Raw genomic sequence first — 21,718 nt, 5'->3', positions numbered from 1 at the left:
AAGAACCACATCCCTGGTGTCTTATTATTTTTGGATGTTGTATTCTAATATAATTAGGCTTTAAAATAATCTTGTGTGTTTTATTTTCTACATTTACAACGTTCTTTTTTTTTTTAAGATTTTTTAATTTATTTATTTGACAGAGATCTCAAGTAGGCAGAGAGGCAGGCAGAGAGAGAGGAAGAAGCAGGCTCCCCACTGAGCAGAGATCCCAATGTGGGGCTCGATCCCAGGACCCTGGGATCATGACCTGAGCTGAAGGCAGAGGCTTTAACCCACTGAGCCACCCAGGTGCCCCTACAACGTTCTTCTGAGTAAGAGTCTGTAAGTCAGGACAGAACAGAAAAAATCAGAAACTGTGATTTAGAAGACCGTTGCTAATCTGTATCTTGGTTTATAGAATCCTTGAGGACTGAGTTTTTTTAAAGGTGTTATTTATTTATTTATTTATTTATTGTAATCTCTGCACTCAGCAAGAGTAGCACACTCCTTCTGGCTGAGCCATCCAGGCCCCCCGAGGACAGGATGGTTGATTGTTCTTATTTCTGCGGTGCTCAGAGTATCGCGTTAGTAAAGCGTTCACAGTCCAGAGTCCCCTTCACAGAACACAGGTCTCGTGTCTGTGGCATCTGCACCCTGCCGCAGGGCCCTGTGTCTCACTGCGACACTTCTGCTGCTTGGCCCTCCCCGCAGAAGCTCTCAGACTGTCTGCAGCCGTCTGCAGTGTTCTTGGCTCTGTGGACCATGAGTCTCTCCGGAGCAGGGACCGTGCATACAGCGGCTCAGTAAGCGTCCACTGAGTCGGTGTCCAGAGGGTGTGCACCATCCTGGAGACCCAGAGCTCTGGGGCCCAGAGGAAAGGCCTGCATAAAGTCAAGTTCCCCTCTTGAGCCCACAGGTCCCTGGAGCATGGGAAGCAACCAGGCTGTGGAGCGTGAAGGTGGAGGCAGGTCCTTCCCTCTGAGCCCAGGGAGCCATCCCGACACCCCTCGTCAGAGCTTGGAGAACCTCAAGAATGAAGGAGGCCTGGATCTTCTGCTTCAGTGGCTTGGGAACATCAGAGGAGAAATGAAATCGCTGCCACCCTGGGGAAACCTAGGAGAGGTGACCATGGAGACTTGGACGTCGAGGCCTGGGGAGAGAGGTGCGAGTTCAGGAAGGGTGAGCGGTGGGGAAGGAACGGAGCGGGGCGTGGAGAGAGGAAGAGTGAGGTGCAGGAGAACGATCCAGGGTGTGCAGCGGCAGACATTGCTGGGGCTCGTGAGCCCAGGAGGGAGCCCCCTCTTCTCATGGCTTTCTCCTCCTACAGCTGTCCGCTGTCAAGCCTCAGCCCTTTCTCAGGATGGAGAGGACAAGACCGAGTTTCAGGTGGGTTGAGATCACTTCTCCAGAAATGACACGCCAGGCGTCAGAGCGAAAAAATGTCCCCTCTGTTGTTAAAAGGGAACAGAGAAAACAATGTATTGAGCGAGTAATGACATTGCTCATTGCGTGTATCCACAAAGTAGCCATGTGAGAGAGGTCATAGGATCCAGGGTTAGAAAGAAAGAAATGAGCAAGGAATACTGGATTTGAACCCAGGTCAGTGTGGCTATCATTTGCCATTCTGCTCTACATGTTCCTGCCCATCCATAATCATTTCCTCTAAGGGCCCGAGCCTAAATTAAGCAGAGAGTTGACTCCAGATAATGAATCCATTTCTGCCTGAGTTTCTCTCTTCCGTGGGACCTTTCTCTGATTCATTTACAGAAGTTATATTCTCCAGATGATACACCCTACCAAAAAGTACCCCATGAACCAGGTTCAAAGAGAGCATATTAGGGGAAAAGACATTTCGTCTATGACAAAATTACAAATTACAGTATCTTTATTTTCAGAAGAGGGGTTCAAATGCCCAAGCATTCTTGTTCAGGAAGGAAGAAAAGAAGAAACACAAACGGCCAATAATTATATGAAAAGATGATCAACCTCTAGTAGTCAAAGCAGTAGGTTAAAGCAAGGTAGGATTTTTTTTTTTAAAGCAAATGACCAAAGATTTGAAAGATCAGCATTCACTGTGAGCCCGACGGAGAAACATGCACACAATTGCAAGGTGCGTTTTTAGCCTTTCTGGAAGTTCTGCATACGTCTGCTCCAATATTCCCTACTCTACTAGTTCATTCTAAATCAGAGCACGTGTCCGCAGAATGATCATTACAGTGTTTTTCACAACAGCAAAGAAAGACAAAAAAATGTGGTGGAGTGGACTCCATGTCATTTGTTGGATTGATACTGGATTGTTGGAATATTACGGTTTCGTTTGTTTTCATGTGGATTTTCTGCTGCCGTCCAGGGAGATAAAGTGGATGAAACTATTAGGACATAGAAAGATGCGCACACACTTGCACTTTCTCTTTCTCACGCACGCACACGCACATGGTAGATACGTGCATATGCCTTAACTCTTCCTTTAAGTCGAAAGAAAAAGAAATCAAAGCAATTGTAAATTTAAGTACATATTTTTTTCAGCACATGCGAGATTATTTTCTAAAGCTTTCTTTTTTTATGGAAAGACATGGAAAATTTGGAAACTTTGAGTCACTCTTTTAGAATATGCTTTAATTTTAGTGGGTCGCCTGGGTGGCTCAGTGGGTTAAAGCCTCTGCCTTCGGCTCAGGTCATGATCCCAGGGACCTGGGATTGAGCACCACATCGGGCTCTCTGCTCAGCTGGGAGTCTGCTTCCCCCTCTCTCTCTGCCTGCCTCTCTGCCTATGTGTGATCTCTGTCTGTCAAATAAATAAATAAAATCTTTTAAAAAATAGAATATGCTTTAATTTCAAATGTTATTGATGAACTTCTTGCTCTGAGGGCTGAGGAAATGAACACTTCGTGGGGACGCCTGGGTGGCTCAGTTGGTTAATCTGCTGCCTTCAGCTCAGGTCGTGATCCCAGGGTGCTGGGATCGAGCCCCACATCGGGCTTCTTGCTCATCAGGAGTCTGCCGCTCCGTCTCCCTCTGCCCCTGCTTGCTCGCTCGCTCTCTCTCTCATGCACTGTCTCTCTCTCTAATACACAAATAAAATCTTTAAAAAAAAAAAAAGGAATGAACACTTCTTGACTTCCCACTGTTTCCCGATGTGATACTGATGTTACTTTTATTACCTTCTGATCTGTCCCCACTGATTCCCACAGTGGGCTTGTCTCAGTTCTGTGTTTAGAAGTCATTGTCACTGGTCCTTTTTATGTTTCTTCCTTACTGGCTTCATTTTTATTTCTCTTTTGGTTGCCGTAATGTCATTCCACAGTTTGCTTTTCCCAGAGTACACCTGTGGAGGCTGCACGCCCCGAGCATTCCCATGCCAGAAAATGTCTGTTGCCTTTATGCCCAAACGGCAGATTGCCTCAGCCGGACATTCATCATTCATAGCTTGAGAGCTGGCATTCATTCTTGGGCTGGTCTTTTCTCATGGCTTCTCCATTCATCTTCCGGTGAGCGGAGTTTGTTCTGGCTTACTAGTCACTTTAGCATTTCCCCCCCAAGGTCTGTTGTGTTTATACTTGACAGCATCTTGTCTGAGTGTCACTTGCAAGAGTCACCCCTTACTGCCCTTGCCCTGTGATCTTCTGGCATTAATTCTTCTGCCTGGATGTCTACTGTTACTATTATTTTATTCATTTGGACCTACTGGAGCTCCTGTTATTAAAGATGTAACTTCTGGATTAATCTTCCTGGTCCTTTCACTTTTATTCTCCTCTTTGGAATTTTCCATCATATTCCAGGAGGCTGCTCTGGGCTCCATTCACTGCCTTTGGCTTCAGTGATGCTCATTCTGCCAGTTAGCTCATCTCTTAAGGTTTTATTTTCCCGTAATCATAGCAGTGATTTATTTTAATTTTATTTTATTTTTTATCATTTATTTATTTATTTAAAAAAATTTATTTATTTATTTGACAGACAGAGATCACAAGTAGGCAGAAAGGCAGGCGGGGGGTGGGGGGAAGCAGGCTCCCCGCTGAGCAGAGAGCCTGATGCAGGGCTCGATACCAGGACCCTGAGATCATGACCTGCGCCGAAGGCAGAGGCCAACCCACTGAGCCACCCAGGCACCCCTTATTTATTTAGTTTTACACCTTTGAGAATTCTGATTAAATTTTTTTGGCAAGATTTCCCCTGCCAAAGCTTTCCCAGTACTACACATTTTTGCTAATCTGATGGAGGAGGCTGTGTCGCTGAGACCTCCCGTGTATTTTGCAGTTCGTCACGTGGTCGGTGTGTGATGAGCTCTTCCTTATGTTTGCTGCAGTTGTATTTTCTCATCTGTGAATTGCTTAGGAAAGGCTTTCGCCCATTTGCATTAATTAATGAAAGGAGCTCTTTCAAGAGTAGGGCTGTTAACTCACCCTCCGAAGTGTGAATGGATACTTTCTCTTAATCTTGAATTGCCAGTGGTGAGTTGACCATAAAGAAGTGTAACATTTTCACCTCGTTAAATGATTGGTTAGTTCCCTTTTGAAAATCTCGTTCTGTATCTAGCTGCCAAAGGTCTTATGTGTTCTAAGCTTAACCCAAAAGGCACGTAAATGGGTTTTTATTCAGATTAAAAACGTTTTAAACTCTAATATGGCTATAACTTGTTTCTGTAACTGGTGTAAGGTTGGCAGTTTCATTCTCTTCAAGATGGATAGCCAATCATGACGGTGCCATTTATTATCTTTCTCATTCATTTGCAAGTCAACTAAAGTACTACTTTTATATATTTTGTATGTATTTATGAGTGTACGTGTTTATATATTTAATAGGTGTATATATTATACATATGGAGTAAAGGAACGCATAGTTGACTTTGCTTTCCTTTAATGGGACTATTCCTGCATTCTGTGCTCTGATCTGCTGAGTTACTTGTACGTCTCTGTATTGTTTTACCACTTATATTGAACATTGAACTTTTAAATTTCAGAAGTTATTATTCTTTCTTTGTTTCAGTAAACATTTGTTGGACACCTACTATGAGCCAAACATTATTCTAAGCCCTCGTGATATATCAGAGAGCAAAACAGAACGCCCCTGCTTTTGTGGGGCTGGCGTTCTAGAAGGGGGAGACAGGTAGCAGACAGGTTAAAAGCAAGATCATTGTTCTCAAGTGCCTTGAGGGACGTAGGCAGGGTGAATTGAGAGGTTTCTGCAGTCATCCAAGCAAAGGACGAGTCGGATTAGAGAGATGGAAGTAATGATAGGGAGAAACAGATTTGAAGTCGACTTTGGAATAATAACTGGCAGATTTGTTTTTAATGAATTAGATGTAAGAAATAAGGAAAAGGAAAGAATTGAGGATGCCTTGAAGGTCGACGGTGCTTGTGTTTACCCACGTCAAGGAGGTTAGAAGAGGACTAGTTGGGGGGAGCCTGGGTGGTTCAGTGGGTTAAGCCTCTGCCTTCGGTTCAGGTCATGATCTCAGGGTCCTGGGATCGAGCCCCGCATCGGGCTCTCTGCTCAGCAGGGAGCCTGCTTCCCCCTCTCTCTCTGCCTGCCTCTGCCTACTTGTGATCTTTCTCTCAAATAAATAAATAAAATCTTTAAAAAAAAAAGAGAGAGAACTATTTGGGAGGAGAGACTCACTTCTGATTGGGCTGTTTCTGCTTCACGATACCTTTTAGACACCCAGGTGGTTGTTGGAGTTGGCAAGGCTCAGTGTAGACAGCAGGGCTGGGTATAAAAATTCAGGAGTTAATGGGTCCACGTCAATTTAATTAATTGTCAGATGGATTGCCTGTGGCCCAAGCTTTTTCCCCACCGTTTCACTGCCTCTAGTCTTGGGATTGATCGAGGATTCTGCTCAGAAGTGTGCTCTCTCAGTGGCACTCCTTTTCTAAAATCAGGAGGTAGGTTCCTCGTCTGGCCCCTCTGACCTCACTGGGGCGGCAGGATAGCAGAGTTGTTTCAGCATGGAGAAACCAGGTTGCCAGGGTCCAGTCCTGACTCACCGCTTCTTAGATATATGGTCTTTGATGAATAACATTGCCTTTCTGAGACCCCAGGTTTCTCACCAGTGAAGCGGAGATAGCACTAGTCACTACCTTGTGAGTAGTTACTGATAATAGAGCAGACAAGAGAACATTCCTGACACTCTAGAAAGCTCTCACTCTCCATGAGTTCTCTGAGGATAAGTGAGGTCAGTCATACACAAATACTTGGGCTAGAGGGATGCCTGGGTGGCTTAGTCGGTTAAGCGTCTGCCTTAGGCTCAGGTCATGATCCCAGGGTCCTGGGATGAAGTCTGGCATCCAGCGTCCTGCTCAGTAGGGAGCCTGCTTCTCCCTCTGCTTGTGTTCTCTATCTTTCTGTCTCTGACAAATAAATAAATCTTTAAAAAACGTTGTTAGGCTAGAGCCTGCCTTACAGTAATTTTTCTGTAAATATAAGCTATAATATAATCTGCTTTATAGACTCATTACTGGTCCCCTGGTGACACACATCTTGGCCTTCTTGGACAGTTGTGAAAGCTTAGTGGCTCTGGAACTAGACTGGTTATTCAGCTAGAACTAGACCTCTGTCTCTAAGTGGCTGTGTGACCCCAGCCAGGTTACTTCACCTTCTGGTTCAGGGGTCGCTGAGACCACCCCCATGTTCAGAGATTTGCCGTACCCAAGGGGCTCAGTGTGTAGTTGTAGTCATGGCTACGATAGGTTACAGCAGCACACCTGTTGGCACCTGGCTTCCTCCAGACTTCACCCCACGGGGCTTTTCCCTTTGCTGATTTTGCTTTGTTTTTGTTTTTGTTTTTTGCCACACCAAGTCTTAGCTGATGTAGATGTTTCAAAGTATTACACTCATGACTATTTTGAAAATACAGTAGTTGATTCATTCTTGATATTTAATGTGTACGAAAAGCACATCCTTTGTGTTTTATTATTTTTGAACATTATATTCCCATATAATTCGCCTTTAAAACAATCCTTTGTGTTTTATTTTACGCATTTACAACATTGTTCTGCATTAGAGTCCATAGTATCACCAGATTGCCAGATCAGTCCACGGAACAGAAAAGATCACAAACTGATTTCGAAGACCTGTGTCTTGATTTATAGACTCCTTGAGGACAGGGTTTTTTTAATTTTATTATTGTTATTATTATTATTAGGTAATCTCTACACCCAGCATGGGGCTCACGACCCCGAGATCAAGAGTAGCGTGCTCTTCTGACCGAGTTACCCAGGCTCCCCAAGAACAGGGGTTTTTAATCACTGTGATTTCTGCAGTGCTCAGAGTATCACATTAATAAAGTATTCACACTCCAGTTCTCCTTCACAAAAACCCTTGGGGCTCAGTTCATACCTGAGGATGACACAGCATGATTTGCAGGGCCTCAGCAGGTTGGGGACACAGTTGCATAAACATGCTTGGGTTGCTTCTGTTCAGCACGGATGCAGAGGCCCGTGTAAGGCGTGTGTGTGGAGGGGGTGGGGGGCTGGGGCAGCAAAGAGCAGGATTTGCCCAGCTGCTGGGGGAGGGACCAGGGGCTCGTTGGTGAAGACCAGTTGTTCGGGCGGAGAAGGTGATTTGGGGATGTGTGCAGATACATGCACACGAACATTACGCACTGTTGGCACAGTCATCGTGGAGAAGTTGATATTCTCCAAGTTAAATGAACCCACTGTATGAAGCATGGTAGTTCCATGGAATTGCCCTCAGAAGTGCTTATTCACCCCGAGCGAAGAGTAGTTAGGGTTCCGTGCTTTGCTCTTGGGATAACCATGGAAGATCCGTTGGTTACAATGGACACAACTGGCATCAGACATTAGCAAAACTTGGTTTGACCTGCCAGATGGAGCAGCTTCCTGCTGACTTGCCTGCTCTTCTCAGTGACTCCAAGTTGACCGTTCACCAGGCAGGCGTCGGTGTTAATGGTGTTTCACGTTTTAGGAGCCATTGACCTTCAGGGATGTGGCCGTGGTCTTCACCGAGGAAGAGCTAAGTCTGCTGGACCCCGCCCAGAGGAAGTTGTACCGAGACGTGATGCTGGAGAACTTCAGGAACCTGCTGTCTGTGGGTAAGGGGAATGTCTGGGGAATCGGTGTTATTCTGGGGGGATCATCGGCACATGGGGAGTGTTGCCGTAACGTTGGATGTTATCGTTATTGTCAGCAACAACAGCCGTACGTGGAGAAGTGAATTTCCTCCGCAGAAATCTGTTGGGAATTTCTCGCTTGACAAGTAGATGATGAGATGTAGTTTGTTACTAGTAGGATCGTGTTCACATTTAGCTTCAAAGGATGTTAACAGGACCCTTTTCTTTTTTTTCAGACATAAAAGAAGTGCCCTGGTAGTTAGGATACACATAGGTGAATTTTGCTCTCAGCTTATTACTGGTCTGAGTCTGAAAGCCTGACTTGGCTTGAGATCCCTGACCATCTTGTGTTTATCCTCATCTCTGAATTGTCTTTCACCCCATAGGAGACAAGAATGCAAAGGAAATGGAGTATATTCCAGAAAGAGAATTAAAGTGCCTTTCCTACAGAGAGGTCTCCTGCTGGAAAATCTGGGAACAGGTGGCTGGTGAATTAACTGGGAGTCGGGATCATAGAGGAAATCTTCAAGGGAGAAGTTTCCAGTTCTCAGAAGACGCTTCTCACTGCCAAGGGTGGGAAGGAGCCCCTGCCCGGGGTTCACACATTGACAATTTGGTGGGCAGTCTTCAGGGACCCATCGATTCAGAAATTCTAGCGTTTCCACTGTGGAAAGCTGTAAGAGCGGTACCTGCTCAAGATTCTTGGATGAAAGCCTTTGTGAGTGAGCCGTGGAACATTCGAGAAAGGTGTAAAAAACTTGACAGGCAAGATACAATATATAAACATGAGGGGGACGGTTACAGCTTCGGCTGGATATCATGTTGTCATAATGACCACAGGTTACCTGAAACAGAGAGACCCTGTGATTGCGGTCAGTGTGGAAAGGACCGCATTAAAAAGCTGCTACTTCATCATCGCCCTAACCCCACAGAGCATGAGCCGACAAGAAATGAATGGGGAAGCGGCTTCAGGGAAGAGTCACGCGTTCCCACTGATCCCAGAGGGCCCTGGAGAGAGAGAAACCACAAAAACGAGTTGGGTCCAGGCTTGAAGCCGACTGCCCACCTTGAGAGACCCCAAAGGCCTCCCTCAGTGGAGAAAGCCTCTAAAAGTCCGGAGCGGGGCCGAGGCCCGAGGCAGAACACGCGCGGGCCCCGCCCACCCCGGCCCCCCGCTGGCGAGATGCCGTACCAGTGCGACGTGTGCGGCAAGGGCTTCCGGTACCAGTCCATCCTCCTCATCCACCAGGGCGTGCACACGGGCAGGAAGCCCTACGCGTGCGAGGAGTGCGGGAAGGCCTTCGGCCGCAGCTCCAACCTGCTGGTGCATCAGAGGGTGCATACAGGCGAGAAGCCGTACAAGTGCGCCGAGTGCGGCAAGGGCTTCAGCTACAGCTCGGTACTGCAGGTGCACCAGCGGCTGCACACGGGCGAGAAGCCCTATGCGTGCGGCGAGTGCGGCAAGGGCTTCTACGCCAGGTCGGCCTTGCACAAGCACCAGCACGCGCACCCCGGGGAGAGGCCCTACAGCTGCGGCCAGTGCGGCAAGGGCTTCGCCTGCAGCTCCCACCTCAGCAGCCACCAGAAGGCGCACGCGGCCCAGAAGCCCTACCAGTGCGACAAGTGCGACAAGGGCTTCAGCTACAACTCGTACCTGCAGGCGCACCAGCGCGTCCACACGGGGCAGCGGCTCTTCGAGTGTGACGTGTGCGGCAAGAGTTTCAGCTACAGCTCGGGGCTGCTCAGGCACCAGCGGCTGCACACGGGCGAGAAGCCCTACAAGTGTGAGTGCGGGAAGGGCTTTGGCCGCAGCTCGGACCTGCACGTGCACCAGCGGGTCCACACCGGCGAGAAGCCCTACAAGTGCGGCGAGTGCGGGAAGGGCTTCCGGCGGAACTCGGACCTGCACAGTCACCAGCGGGTCCACACGGGTGAGCGGCCCTTCGTGTGCGGCGCGTGCGGGAAGGGCTTCATCTACAGCTCCGACCTGCTCATCCATCAGCGGACGCACACGGGCGAGAAGCCCTACAAGTGCTCTGAGTGCGGCAAGGGCTTCAGCTACAGCTCGGGACTCCTCATCCACCAGAGGGTCCACACTGGTGAGAAGCCCTACAGATGCACCGAGTGCGGCAAGGGCTTCCGCTGCACGTCGAGCCTCTACAAGCATCAGCGGATCCACACGGGCAAGAAGCCCTACACGTGCGACCAATGCGGCAAGGGCTTCAGTTACGGCTCCAACCTGCGCACCCACCAGCGGCTGCACACGGGCGAGAAGCCCTACACGTGTTACGAATGCGGCAAGGGCTTCCGATACGGCTCGGGGCTTCTGAGTCACAAGAGGGTGCACACCGGCGAGAAGCCCTATAGGTGTGACGTGTGCGGGAAGGGCTACAGTCAGAGCTCCCACCTGCAGGGTCACCAGAGGGTCCACACGGGCGAGAAGCCCTACAGGTGTGGGGAGTGCGGGAAGGGCTTTGGCCGAAGCTCCTGTCTCCACGTGCACCAGAGGGTCCACACGGGGGAGAAACCCTACAAGTGCGGGGAGTGCGGAAAGGGCTTCAGCTACAGCTCAGGCCTGCGGAACCATCAGCGGGTGCACGGCAGCGAGAAACCCAACAAGTAGCCGTGCGTGGGGCTGGCACCCCAAACTTTCTAGTCGCCGCAGCGCCGGCACAGGAGGAAGCCTTTGGGAACATGGTGTGTAGAGTCGGCCAGGGTTGGCGGGAAGGGGGCTGACCTGGTCACGGTGGCCCTTTCTGAAGGGGAAGCGAAGACCAGGAAGGCTGAGAAATGGGAAGAGCACTTGAGTCCCAGGCTTCTGTACCCAGGTGGCCCCAAGAGTCTGTCGCAAGGTGGATTGTCCTCAAGGAAGTAGGACGGGACCTCAGTAAAAATCGTCACTCTCATCAGAGTTGGCCCAGGAGGGAGCTTTTTATGAATGATAATGAGCAGGTTGTGGGCATGGATTCCTTGGGGGGGGGGGGGGTGGAAATACCTACATATGGGGTGAGACAGATGTAGGCAAGAGTGCTCCCCTTACCAAAACCAATATTGTGTGTACGTCTTAGAAGATGGTTTTTACAAAAAAAAAAAAAAAAGTGACGTTACCATTGGTTGAGGCCAGTGACTTTTAGAAGAGCCCGAACAGTTGGAGGAAGGGTGCGGGAGGGTCCCCCTCTCTGTAGGTCTGGGTGATGTGTCTCTGTCACGCTTTTTATGTCCAGTTGCAGTGAACGTGTTTTATCTCCTAGAGATAAACCCTCTCCTAGAGAAGTTGTACTGAACTGTAGGGCTGTTTCATTTCATCGGGTTGTTTTGTTTTGTGTTTGTTTGTTTTTTTTTTTTTTAAGTAGGCTACACGCCCAGCGTGGAGCCCAGCATGGGGCTTGAACTCACAGCCCGGAGATCAAGACCTGAGCCGAGATCAAGAGTCGGATGCTCGAGTGACTGAGCCGCCCAGGCGCCCCTCGTTTTATTGGGTTTTAAAAGCAAAAGCCCTTTGGCATTGCACTGAATTTATAGGTTAATTTATTTTATTGTTATGAATATAATTCTTCTGCCCCATTTCATTCAGTGTTCTTAAGCAGACAGGGCAACCATTAGAGCATCTTAAAGAGTCAGAAACACCATTTTAACTTGTCGGAACAGCCGTGGTAAAATAGTCACCAGAGCCACCATCCGTGGGGAGTCTATGGAAACATGCACCTGTGAATTTATTGGTAGGGGCGAAAAAAGTAGTCTTTTTGGGAAATAATTTGTCGGTGTATCAAGTTCAGTTTGTATTAACCCTTGAAGTGGCACCAAGTGTGGAGTAAGTGACACTCGGGAAGCAGTTGCACATGTGGAAAGAGATGTATGCGACGGCTGAGTTTCTTAGCGTTCTCTTGGCATAGCAAAAAAAAGTTAATACTCCAAGTGTAATAAATTAAGGCACGTGTAAATGAATGAAAATCACTAAAAATATTCAGATACACTTACATTGACATTGAAGGTTGCCCAAAAAGTATATTGTGAACCAGGAAAGTTGGAGAACCATTTAAATATGGCCCCATTTTGTTAATACGTTTTGTGTGCATATATTTAGAGAGGGAGAGAGAGAGAAATGTGTGAAAGGTTAGTATGATAACTGCTTATCTCTAGTAAGTGGGATGTGGGGTGTGTAATACATTCGTGTACTTTTATGTATTTTACTTTATAACAAAGAGCATATATCAATTTTATAACAATAGTAAAGCTATTTTTTAAAAAAAAATTAGTCTGGCGGAACAGTGCCTTATGTCAAAGATCCATATCACAGCCTCTGTAATTTTGTTGCTGTTGCTTTTTCTACTGTGTACTTGGCACCTAGTACCAAATATAAGGTATACAGATGAACGGAGAAATTTGTGACTTAGATGCTGTCTTAACTGGATGCATCATTTTTTTTGGCTTGGTCGGAAAGGAGGTCGACCTGGGTAATTGGGAGGAACTTCGGTGCTCTGCTCTGCATTCTGGCCCTCTGGGACCGTGAGCCCCCAAGCCTGCCTTCTAGAAGGCAGCACACCAGGATGGGGCCCCTCTAGTCTGACCCCCCTCGCTGGGGCACTGTGTGGACTGAGCTCCCCTCTGCTGCCCGGGCTGCTGCATGAAGAATCAGTTGTAGCTGTGACAGGGAGGTGGGGGAGGGCCCTTTCTACCTAAGTGAACAGTTAAAGAATATGTCTTTAACGATTTTAACTTCAGCAAAGTGTCCATAGCTGAAATGGTTAGCTTTCCAAAGGGGCTTGGAAAAAAAAATCTCAAGTGTTTTGGGGAGTATTAGCGGCATCGTTCTAGTCATGGCGTGGGTTTTACAGCCAAAGAACAGACCCTGCCTCTCAGACCCTTAAGGTCTGTGGTTGAAAAGTTCAGCTCTCTAAATGGATTTCCTGAGGAGGACTGCAGATACCTTTTTTTCTGTAATTTTATTTTATACATTTTTTAAAAGCTCCAAAATTTTAATTTTAATTTTGTTTTTAGTTTCAGGAGTAGAATTTAATGATTCATCGGTTGTGTATAACACCCAGTGCTCATTGCATCGAGTTCCCTCCTTAACGCCCATCACCCAGTAACCCCATCCCCTCACCACCTCCCCTCCAGCAACCCTCAGTTTGTTTCCTAGAGTTAAGTTTCTCTTCAGATTTGTCTCCCTCTCTGTTTTTATGAAATCTTGCATTTGCAGCAGTGTGGATGGAACTAGAGGGTATTATGCCAAGCAAAATAAGTGAGAAAGACAAATACTGTACGATTTCACTCAGATGCGGAATTTAAGAATCAAAGCAGTGAACACAGAGGAAGGCAAGGGAAAAAAATAAGACAAAAACAGGGAGGACCGCAGATTCTTAAATTGGTCTGGGCAGTCTCTCCCCAGTGTTCTGGAAGTAGTTGTCACATGCTGGCTGCTGCTAGGCATCTGGATGCTTGACTAGCACTGAAAGGATCTGCTTCCCAGATGGTTCTGGGCATCACAGAGCTTTGAACAGGGGCCTCAGTTCCTCAGTGGTTGTTGGGAAAGGCCTGAGTTCTTCACCACGTGGGCTTCTCTACAGGACGATGCGAGGGCCTTGGGACATGGCAGCTGACTTCCCTCAGGGCAAGTGACCAGAGAGGAGAGCACAAGCAGGAAGCCACAGGGCCTTGCATGACCCAGGCTCTGACATGGTCATCACTTCCTCTTTCTTCTCTTACGGGTCACTAATTTTCCGGAGGTTGGGGGGATTAGGCTCCACCCCTTGCAAGGAGTACCAGAGAACCTGTGGATGGGTCTTCAAACCACCATACCTACTAACAGCATGGGCAAATGATTCGGTTGGAACGATCATGCCAACAGGCAACCTTCCTCGATGTGTTCTAACCATCCTACCGGCTAGAGGTCCTCAAGGCCCCACTGGGTTGCCTAAAGTTTACCCAGGTGCTGATCGGCTGCTGCTATTTCAGTGGGGGCAAGGGGTACACGAGCGTCAAGGGGAGTGCTGTCACCGCTATGGATTGGTTGGTGTCAGGCACTAAAGGCAGTGCGTTCTCTGCAAAATCAGCAGGAAAAGTAAAGATGTCACTCTGTTGTCATTCTCTGAGTGTTGCATGGTAAGAAGGTTAGTACAAGTTTCAGGGCATCTGGAGGGTTGTAAAAACACCCTCTGTGGACAGAGTCAGAAACTGAATGGTTGGTAGCCTACGAAGAATGATGGTGAATGAGTTGTCTCTAGCTGAAGTGGGCTGGTAGGGCGGATAAGTCTGGTATAGAATATAAAGTGATTGTGATAGTAACATTGAATTCTACCAAGAGGTGACAAGTGATCATTTTATAAGGTAGAGTCAGAGACTTAGAATATGTTTCCCTTTTTAAAATTTTTTTAAGTTTATTTATTAGAGAGAGAGAGAGCATGATCAGGGAGGAGAGGGAGAAGCAGGGAGGGCTCAGTCAGAGGACTCTGGGATCCTAAAGCAGATGCTTGAAAGATTGAGCCACCCAGGTGTCCCAAGATACCTATTTCCGAGTAGATTTTGTTGGGTCTAGACAAATTGTGACTGTTCCTCAGAACAGTCCTTAGCCTGAATATAAATATTTCAGGTTTAAGACCCAGCCTAGTGTTAGTCTAGCCCAAGACAGAGAATGAAGTGCACCAACTCAGTATTTCAGTCTACCAGGATGAGGGGGTATGATGGTAGGTCAGAAATTAAATTTGGTTTATTCTCACTTGGGAGATCTCCTGCATCCAGATGTGTTGCTCATAGCACTGGAAACAGCTAAGCCTGGCTTTGCCTTGGACCCCAATGTCCCAGAGTAGCAAGGTATCGTGTAATTTGGCCATGCATGGCATGCATATCCAACCTCTCAGATTCTTTCTTCTGACTGATGTTTGGCTAATCAGTAGTTACTATGTGTCAGGTATTATGTGTCTAAGCACTGCGGATACTACCAACCCAACCTGTTACTGGACCAAAATGGGCAAGGGGGAAAGTAATAGAAAATGAGGTCCAAAAGAAGAGGCTAGAAGGGAGTAAATTAACTCAGATGTGGAGGTTTGACATATTTATCACAGATATGACTGAAGCATGTTAAATGAAACCTCTTCCTCCATCCCGTAAAAGGACTGTTCTAGGATCTGCCAAAATTAAGGGTCACTCCCATCTCTCTGGCAGATCTTACTAGTTTTTTTTTTTATAAACCACAATGAAACTAATGTCAAGATGTCAAAAGACAGAGTTAGTCCAAAAGAATCTTACTGTCCCCTGTATGTGTCATGAGTTGCAATGCCAGGCTGTATATATGGATATTATGTGTCCCGCTCCTGCCAGCTGCTAGGAGGTGGAGGTCTTCAATTATCTGTCTAGTCTAGGACTAGAGGTGGCAAAGAGAGGATCTTCTCACCTGGGTTTGTGGGGGGGTGTTTTGTTTTGTTTTGTTTTGGTGCTTTCCTCCAGGCCAGAACTGTGGGCCTCTGGTGAAATCCTTATACAGTTTTCTTACCCCATGATGGTACAAAAAGAAACTTTCTCTAATAGTAATATTAAAATGCAAAAGATAAGTGCCAATAGGGGAGACTTCTCAAAGAGAATCTGAAAATGTTCCACGTCTTCATGATTTGTGAAAATATGTCTCTTATAAGATCCCCTCCACTCCCAGATTCGTGCTATTACTTGATTAAAAACAGAAGGCACTGGTTGTTAATTCTCTCTGCTTCTCCAGAGAAAGGGAAAAACATTGGAAGACTGTCAGCTCTCAAATGTGGAAGATTACCCAGAGCCCGTTTCGATAGAAACAAACCGTGGAAAAGGTATTTAAATGGGTTTTAATGGGAAAATCGCGTGTTCATAAAATTAAAGGTTATACTTCCGGAAAATAAGATCCTATAAGGGTTTTCACTGAAGTGGGAACAGGTGTTGGTTTCCAGGTAGTCGGATTATTGAAGCTTGCCCATCCTTTATATCACAGGTGGACAGTGATTTGCCTTAATTATCGCCAACATTTCACTGTTATTTTATCACCATTGCGATTGTTGTTGCTGTTTTAAATAAATGGCAAGCGTGTAGGTGGCCCCCAGCAGGGCTACGGATCCCCCAGGTAGCCTCCTGGCGCGGCCGCCACTGCGGCGCAGGGACTTCTGGGGGTTGTAGTCCACAGGTTTCCTGCGCATGCGCCTTGGGCAGAGGCGCTCGCTGTGGGCGACATTGTTTGGGGCACTGAGGTGAGTCTGGCCCGGACCGCGCCCCCTTCGGAGGCGTCGGGGGTGATGGGGGTGGCGGGGGGGGGGGGTGGTGTATCTGTGACCCGGCAGTGTCGGCGGGTGGGAGGAGTTGGAAGCGGGGACTGGTGGCCAATGAAAGAGCCCCTTCGGCGGGGCGGAGTGTTGAGGGGCTCGCTTGGCATTCCCTGGGAAGAGGTGGGAAGAGCTTGAGCTCGGTTTGGGGTTCTGACTGCCGTAGCACCGCTGCAGGTTTCGGGATAGGGTTTGTGCATCCCCGCGTTGGGGTTGCTGTCAGTCTTGGAATGCGCATCTCTGGCCCGGGGAGGCAATGGGAGGGCGTTGGCTCAGGTTTGTGGGGATAATGGTTTGGGCCAAGGGTTCCTGGCTGCGGAGAGGGATTGGCTCAAGCAGTTCATCTCCGAGTATGGGGAACCACTTGGGCTGTACATTCCTGGCCTTGGCTTGGGGGGGGGCGATTCGGCCTCAGCAGCCCGAGGTTCTTGGAGTCTTGGATTCTGAACGCTGTTTTTGGGATTTGGCAGTTCCGACTCCGGGGTGGGGTGGCATCTTTGTTCCCCCAGACTGGATTCACTTCTTGGTGGGTGTTGAGCCAAAAGACACAACCAAGGCAAAAAATAGGAAAAGGGAGACTTTTACTTGCAACGAACAAAGGAGAACACGTGGGGGGTGGGATATTTTCCAAAGAGTGTCTCCTGGAATAACAAAACCGGGGAAGTTTTAAGATTTTATTTATTTATTTGACAGAGATCACAAGTAGGCAGAGAGGCAGGCGGGGGGGGGGGGGTGCAGGGGGGAAGCAGGCTCCCTGCTGAGCAGAGAGCCCGATGTGGGGCTCGACCCCAGGACCCCGAGATCATGACCTGAGCTGAAGGCAGAGGCTTAACCCTCTGAGCCACCCAGGCACCCCAGCCCTGCAAATTTTACTGTTGATTGATTGTTCCTGATAGGATCAGGCTATCTCCTGTCCTGATAGTGGCTATTCTTCCATTCTTTTGTTCCCTTAAAATTATTAACTATTTAATTAATAAGTCTATTCTGCAATTTCAACATATCCCAGGAAATTCTTCCAGGAAGGTGCTTTGGGCACATAGTGCCAGTCAGGCTTCCATCTCAAGATGGTTGGGACCCAGAATGACTAAAATGACTTTTTTCTTAATGTCAAGAAGCTATATGTCTCATCTTTCTCGGGGGACCCTTAACTCTATCTTCTTACATCTTGACTTTCCCCCTCTCTCTAGTTGGAAATCCGAGTACAGTTTAAAGAGCACGGCCCCAAATTATTAACCTTATCCTCACCTTGCATGCTGTGAGGCAGGGAATGCAAACTTTGAGGCATGTAAGACAAAGAGCGAACGGCGGATTGTTTGATTGCTGTCAACAAATTAGAAATTTGAGAACTGACTCTATATTTGATAAAACTGGAGAATTGAGGTTATTTTAGGTGTAATATAAGCACCTTTAAAACTATTTCATACCTTTTAGAGTGACATGAGGCAGTATTTCTGATTTAAACAATATGATGAGTGTGGTGTCAGGGATATACTTCCAAATAATACACGAGGACTTGGGGAGGGCTAGAGGCATAGTTGAATCAAGAGTGACCATGTGGTGATAATTTATTAAGCTGCATGATTTGATACCTGGGGGGCGGGGGCTCATTAGACCCTCCTGTCTACCTCTGCATGGGTTTGAAATTTTTATGATAAAATATTTTCCAAACAGTTTTCCAGTTAACTATCTAGGGAGTGTCCTGAAGAAGCATAGAAAGGTTGAATTTATTTTTAGTTGCATATGGTATGTCGGGGACAGGTGTTATGATTTCCCCTTCAGAGGAATTCCCCTTCAGAGGAACTTCAGAGACTCCTGGGCCCTGGGAGTCACTGTGAGTTCCATGACTGTGCTTCAGGTGTTTCAATAAAATTCAGAGGTTTTCTTCCTTTCCTAAGGAAATTGATTCATAGGTGTTTTATGTCTTTTGTCTCCTGTGAACAGGATAATTTTATCTTCTAGCTCTGCACCTCAAACATAATATTTCCAAAACTGAGCTCCCGATTCTCCACAGAACCGGCCCCTACCATCCCCCTTTCCGTAAATGGCAACTCCATCCTTCCGGTCCATGAGGTCAAAGCCTCCACTCCCCACTTCCCGCCCCAGATGCAAGTGATCAGCAGATCCCATCGACTGTATCTTCAGTAGAAATGCAGACCCCAGCAACTTCTCACTACCTCCACCTCTGCCCCATCATCCCTTGCCGGTGTTATCGGGAAAACCTCCTACCGGGTCTTCCTGCTCCCCCTCTTGCCACTGTTAGTCCCTCCGTAACAGCAGCCAGAGGAATCCTGTTGATACCTAAAGTGAGATCATGTCACTCTCCTGTTCGCGTTCCTCCCGTTGTTCCCATGTAATGAGAATAACAGCCAAAGTCTTTAAAATGGTCTAGAAGACCGCATGCCATGTGGCCCATATTTCCTTTTATTTCATCTCCCAGAGCTCCTTCCCTTGCTCACTCCACATCAGCCACATGCCATGCATGCTGCCTCCTCTGGGTCCTGGTGCTTGCTGTTCCCTCTGTCTAGAATGCTCTTTGTACGGATGCTCGTGCTGTTCACTCCCTTGCTTCGTTAGGTCTTTTCCTACTGATCACTCTGGTGAGTCTTCTCCTGAACCTCCATTTCATTCCCGATCCCCCTGCCAACCCCCTCTTTTTTGTCTCCATAGCCCTTATCACTGCTCTATCTTCAGTGTCCAGATCACTGCCTGGCAGACAGTAGGCACTTAATAAATATGTGTGGAACGAGGAAGTGCCATCCTTGTTCTCCCTGAGCTTATAGCAAGGGTGGAAGAGAATTACGCAGCCACCGTGTAGGGAGAAATGCCAGCCACGGTAGCTACCTGCCATGGTCTGAGTGTTTGTATCCCCTGAAATTCACATGTTGAAATGCTAAGGCCCAGTGGGGTGGTATTAAGAGGTAGGGCTTTGGAAGGTGATCATGGCATGAGGGCAGAGCCCTCATGAATGAGACCAATGCCGTTATAAAGGAAGCTCTAGAAAGCTCCCCTACTCGTTCAGCCCTGTGGGGATGAAGCAGGAAGTCTGTGATCCAGAAGATGGCCCTCCCTGCATGGTGCTGGCACCCTTATCATGAGCTCCCAGCCTCCAGGACTGTGAGAAATAAATTTCTGGGGGTGCCTGGGTGGCCCAGTGGGTTAAAGCCTCTGCCTTCAGCTCAGGTCATGACTCCAGGGTCCTGGGATTGAGCCCCACATCGGGCTCTCTGCTCAGCAGGAGCCTGCTTCCCTCTCTCTCTCTGCCTGCTTGTGGTCTCTGTCAAATAAATAAATAAAATCTTTTTAAAAAAGAAATAAATTTCTGTCGTTTGTAAGCCACCCAGTCTGTGGTAATCTGTTAGAGCAGCTTGAAAGGATGCAGACAGTACCTAATATAGTGGGGGTTATCAAGGAGGACTTCCTGAGGAAGTGACTCCCAAACCCAGACTTGCAGGATGATGATGATAATAATAGCCACACAGTGTTCAGGCTCTTTGAGATTCTCCAGGGTTTGGCCCCTGGTGATGTTCCCAGCATTATCTCAGCCACCTGGCCCTGCGAGTCTATGTCCTGGCCTTTGATGGGACCCCAGCATTCCGCACTTGTGTTTTTTCACGCTCAAGACCACCGTTGCTCATTAGCCTTTTCCTTCCATGTCAGTTTGGCAAGTGCCTGCTGTTTCCTCAGGCCTCAGCTACAGCTCAATTATTATCTCTCCAAAACCCCTGACAGCCTGGGCCCCTCCCGGGGTGTGCTGGGTTCGTGTTCCCTGGGTTCGGTCTTGGGGAATGTGTGTTGCAGACCTTCTCGCCTTCCTGTGAATTTATTTGCTCACCTCTCTCCCCCCTAGTTTGCCTACCTTGAGATCAGGGACTGAATTTTACTTTGACACCTGGAGCACTTAGTGAGCAGTCCAGTACATGAGGGCGGACATGTATTGACTGGTCATTGTATGCCACGCACTGCCTCGAGCACTTCTCATGTGATGACTTACCGAGTTCCCGCATGACACTGAGAAATGGGTTCTCTCAACATCCTGTCTTGTACACAGGAGGGAACTGAGGCACCGGAAGATAGTTTGCCCAAGGGCATATAGCCAACCCAGGCGGTCTGGCTTCAGAGTCCTTTTTTTTTTTTTTAAGATTTGATTTATTTGAGATAGAGAGTAAGAGACAGAGAGAGAGAAAGCACACAGGATGGGGAGAGGGGCAGAGGGAGAAGCAGATTCCACCGCTGAGCAGGGAGCCTGACAAGGAGCTTGATCCCAGGACCTCGGGATCATTCCTGAGCCAAGGGCAGATGCTTAACTGATGGAGCCACCCAGGTGCTCCCCCTCCCGCCTTTTTTTTTTTTTTTAAACAGCCAGGGTCTGCTGCCTTTTCCCAGAGTCAGAACTGAATGCATGGGTCACGTATGGGCAGTTTTCCTTGCACTTTTGATATCATGAGCTGATCTTTTCAGTCTGAGAATTAAGTCTGGCAAAGGCCCAGACTTGTCCATTCATTGGTTTATTTGGAACCTGTTACATGCTAAACTTGCCACGTGTACGTGAACAGTGTAATTTCCATTCATCAGGAGCACACATTACAGGAGAGAAAGCAAAAAGTAACCAGAAAAAGGGCCATACAATATGAAAAGTTATAGTGGATATGAGTACAGGATCCTGTGGTCTTACCAAAGAAGAATGACCTCCATGGGTGGGGGACTTGGGAAGGTCACTAGAAAAGCCCTCTCATCGTCCTAATCTTTGTGGTCACTTGGAGTGGCCAGTGATAGGCTTTGTCACGTTCACACAGCCATGTCTGTAGTCTTTGAGTTTGTTTCTTTGTTTTTTTGAAGATTTATTTATTTGAGAGAGCATGCAGGAGTCGGGAGAGGCAGAGGGAGAGGGAGAGTAGGTTCCCCACTGAGTGTGGAGCCCCATATGGGGCTTGATCCCAGGACCCTGAGATCACGGTCTGAACTGAACCAAGAGTTGGACACTTAACTGCCCACACCACCCAGACGCCCCTTAGATTTTTTTAGGATTTCATTATTTTTCAATTAGCAATAATCGCGCCTCGGATAAACCTCATTGGCTACGATACTGCCACTGCGCAAAGCTTGGATTTCATTATTTTTTTAAGATTTTATTTATTTATTTGACAGAGAGAGAAATCACAAGTAGGCAGAGAGGCAGACAGAGAGGAGGAATCAGGCTCCCCACTGAGAAGACAGCCTGATGTGGGGCTCGATCCCAGGACCCGAGATCATGACCTGAGCCAAAGACAGAGGCTTAACCCACTGAGCCACCCAGGCACCCCAAGATTTCTTTATTTGAAAGGGGGAGCAGAAGGAGAGAATCTTCAAGCAGACTGTGCACTCAGTGAGGGGTCTGGCTTGGGGTTCAATCCCA

The 21,718-nt window shown here is 47.7% G+C and overlaps 1 protein-coding gene and 1 pseudogene across 2 annotated transcripts; one reads left to right on the top strand and one right to left on the bottom strand.

Moving 5' to 3' along the window:
* Positions 1–910: 910 nt before the first annotated feature.
* ZNF229 (zinc finger protein 229) lies at positions 911–12,281 on the top strand. Of its 2 annotated transcripts, XM_045987774.1 has the most exons (4): positions 911–1,144; positions 1,310–1,368; positions 7,903–8,029; positions 8,434–12,281. In XM_045987774.1, the coding sequence occupies exons 1-4, from the start codon at positions 1,069–1,071 to the stop codon at positions 10,668–10,670; spliced, it is 2,499 nt and encodes an 832-aa protein (XP_045843730.1). In that variant the 5' UTR covers positions 911–1,068; the 3' UTR covers positions 10,671–12,281. The 2 variants fall into 2 exon arrangements, with proteins under 2 accessions (XP_045843730.1, XP_045843731.1); XM_045987775.1 differs by lacking the exon at positions 1,310–1,368.
* Positions 12,282–21,277: 8,996 nt separating this feature from the next.
* LOC123931974 lies at positions 21,278–21,427 on the bottom strand (annotated as a pseudogene).
* Between the last annotated feature and the right edge of the window lie 291 nt (positions 21,428–21,718).

This window comes from Meles meles, chromosome 19, assembly GCF_922984935.1.
Source record: "Meles meles chromosome 19, mMelMel3.1 paternal haplotype, whole genome shotgun sequence".
In the NCBI taxonomy this organism is placed as follows: domain Eukaryota; kingdom Metazoa; phylum Chordata; class Mammalia; order Carnivora; family Mustelidae; genus Meles; species Meles meles.
This window is presented reverse-complemented; position numbering and strand designations above follow the sequence as displayed.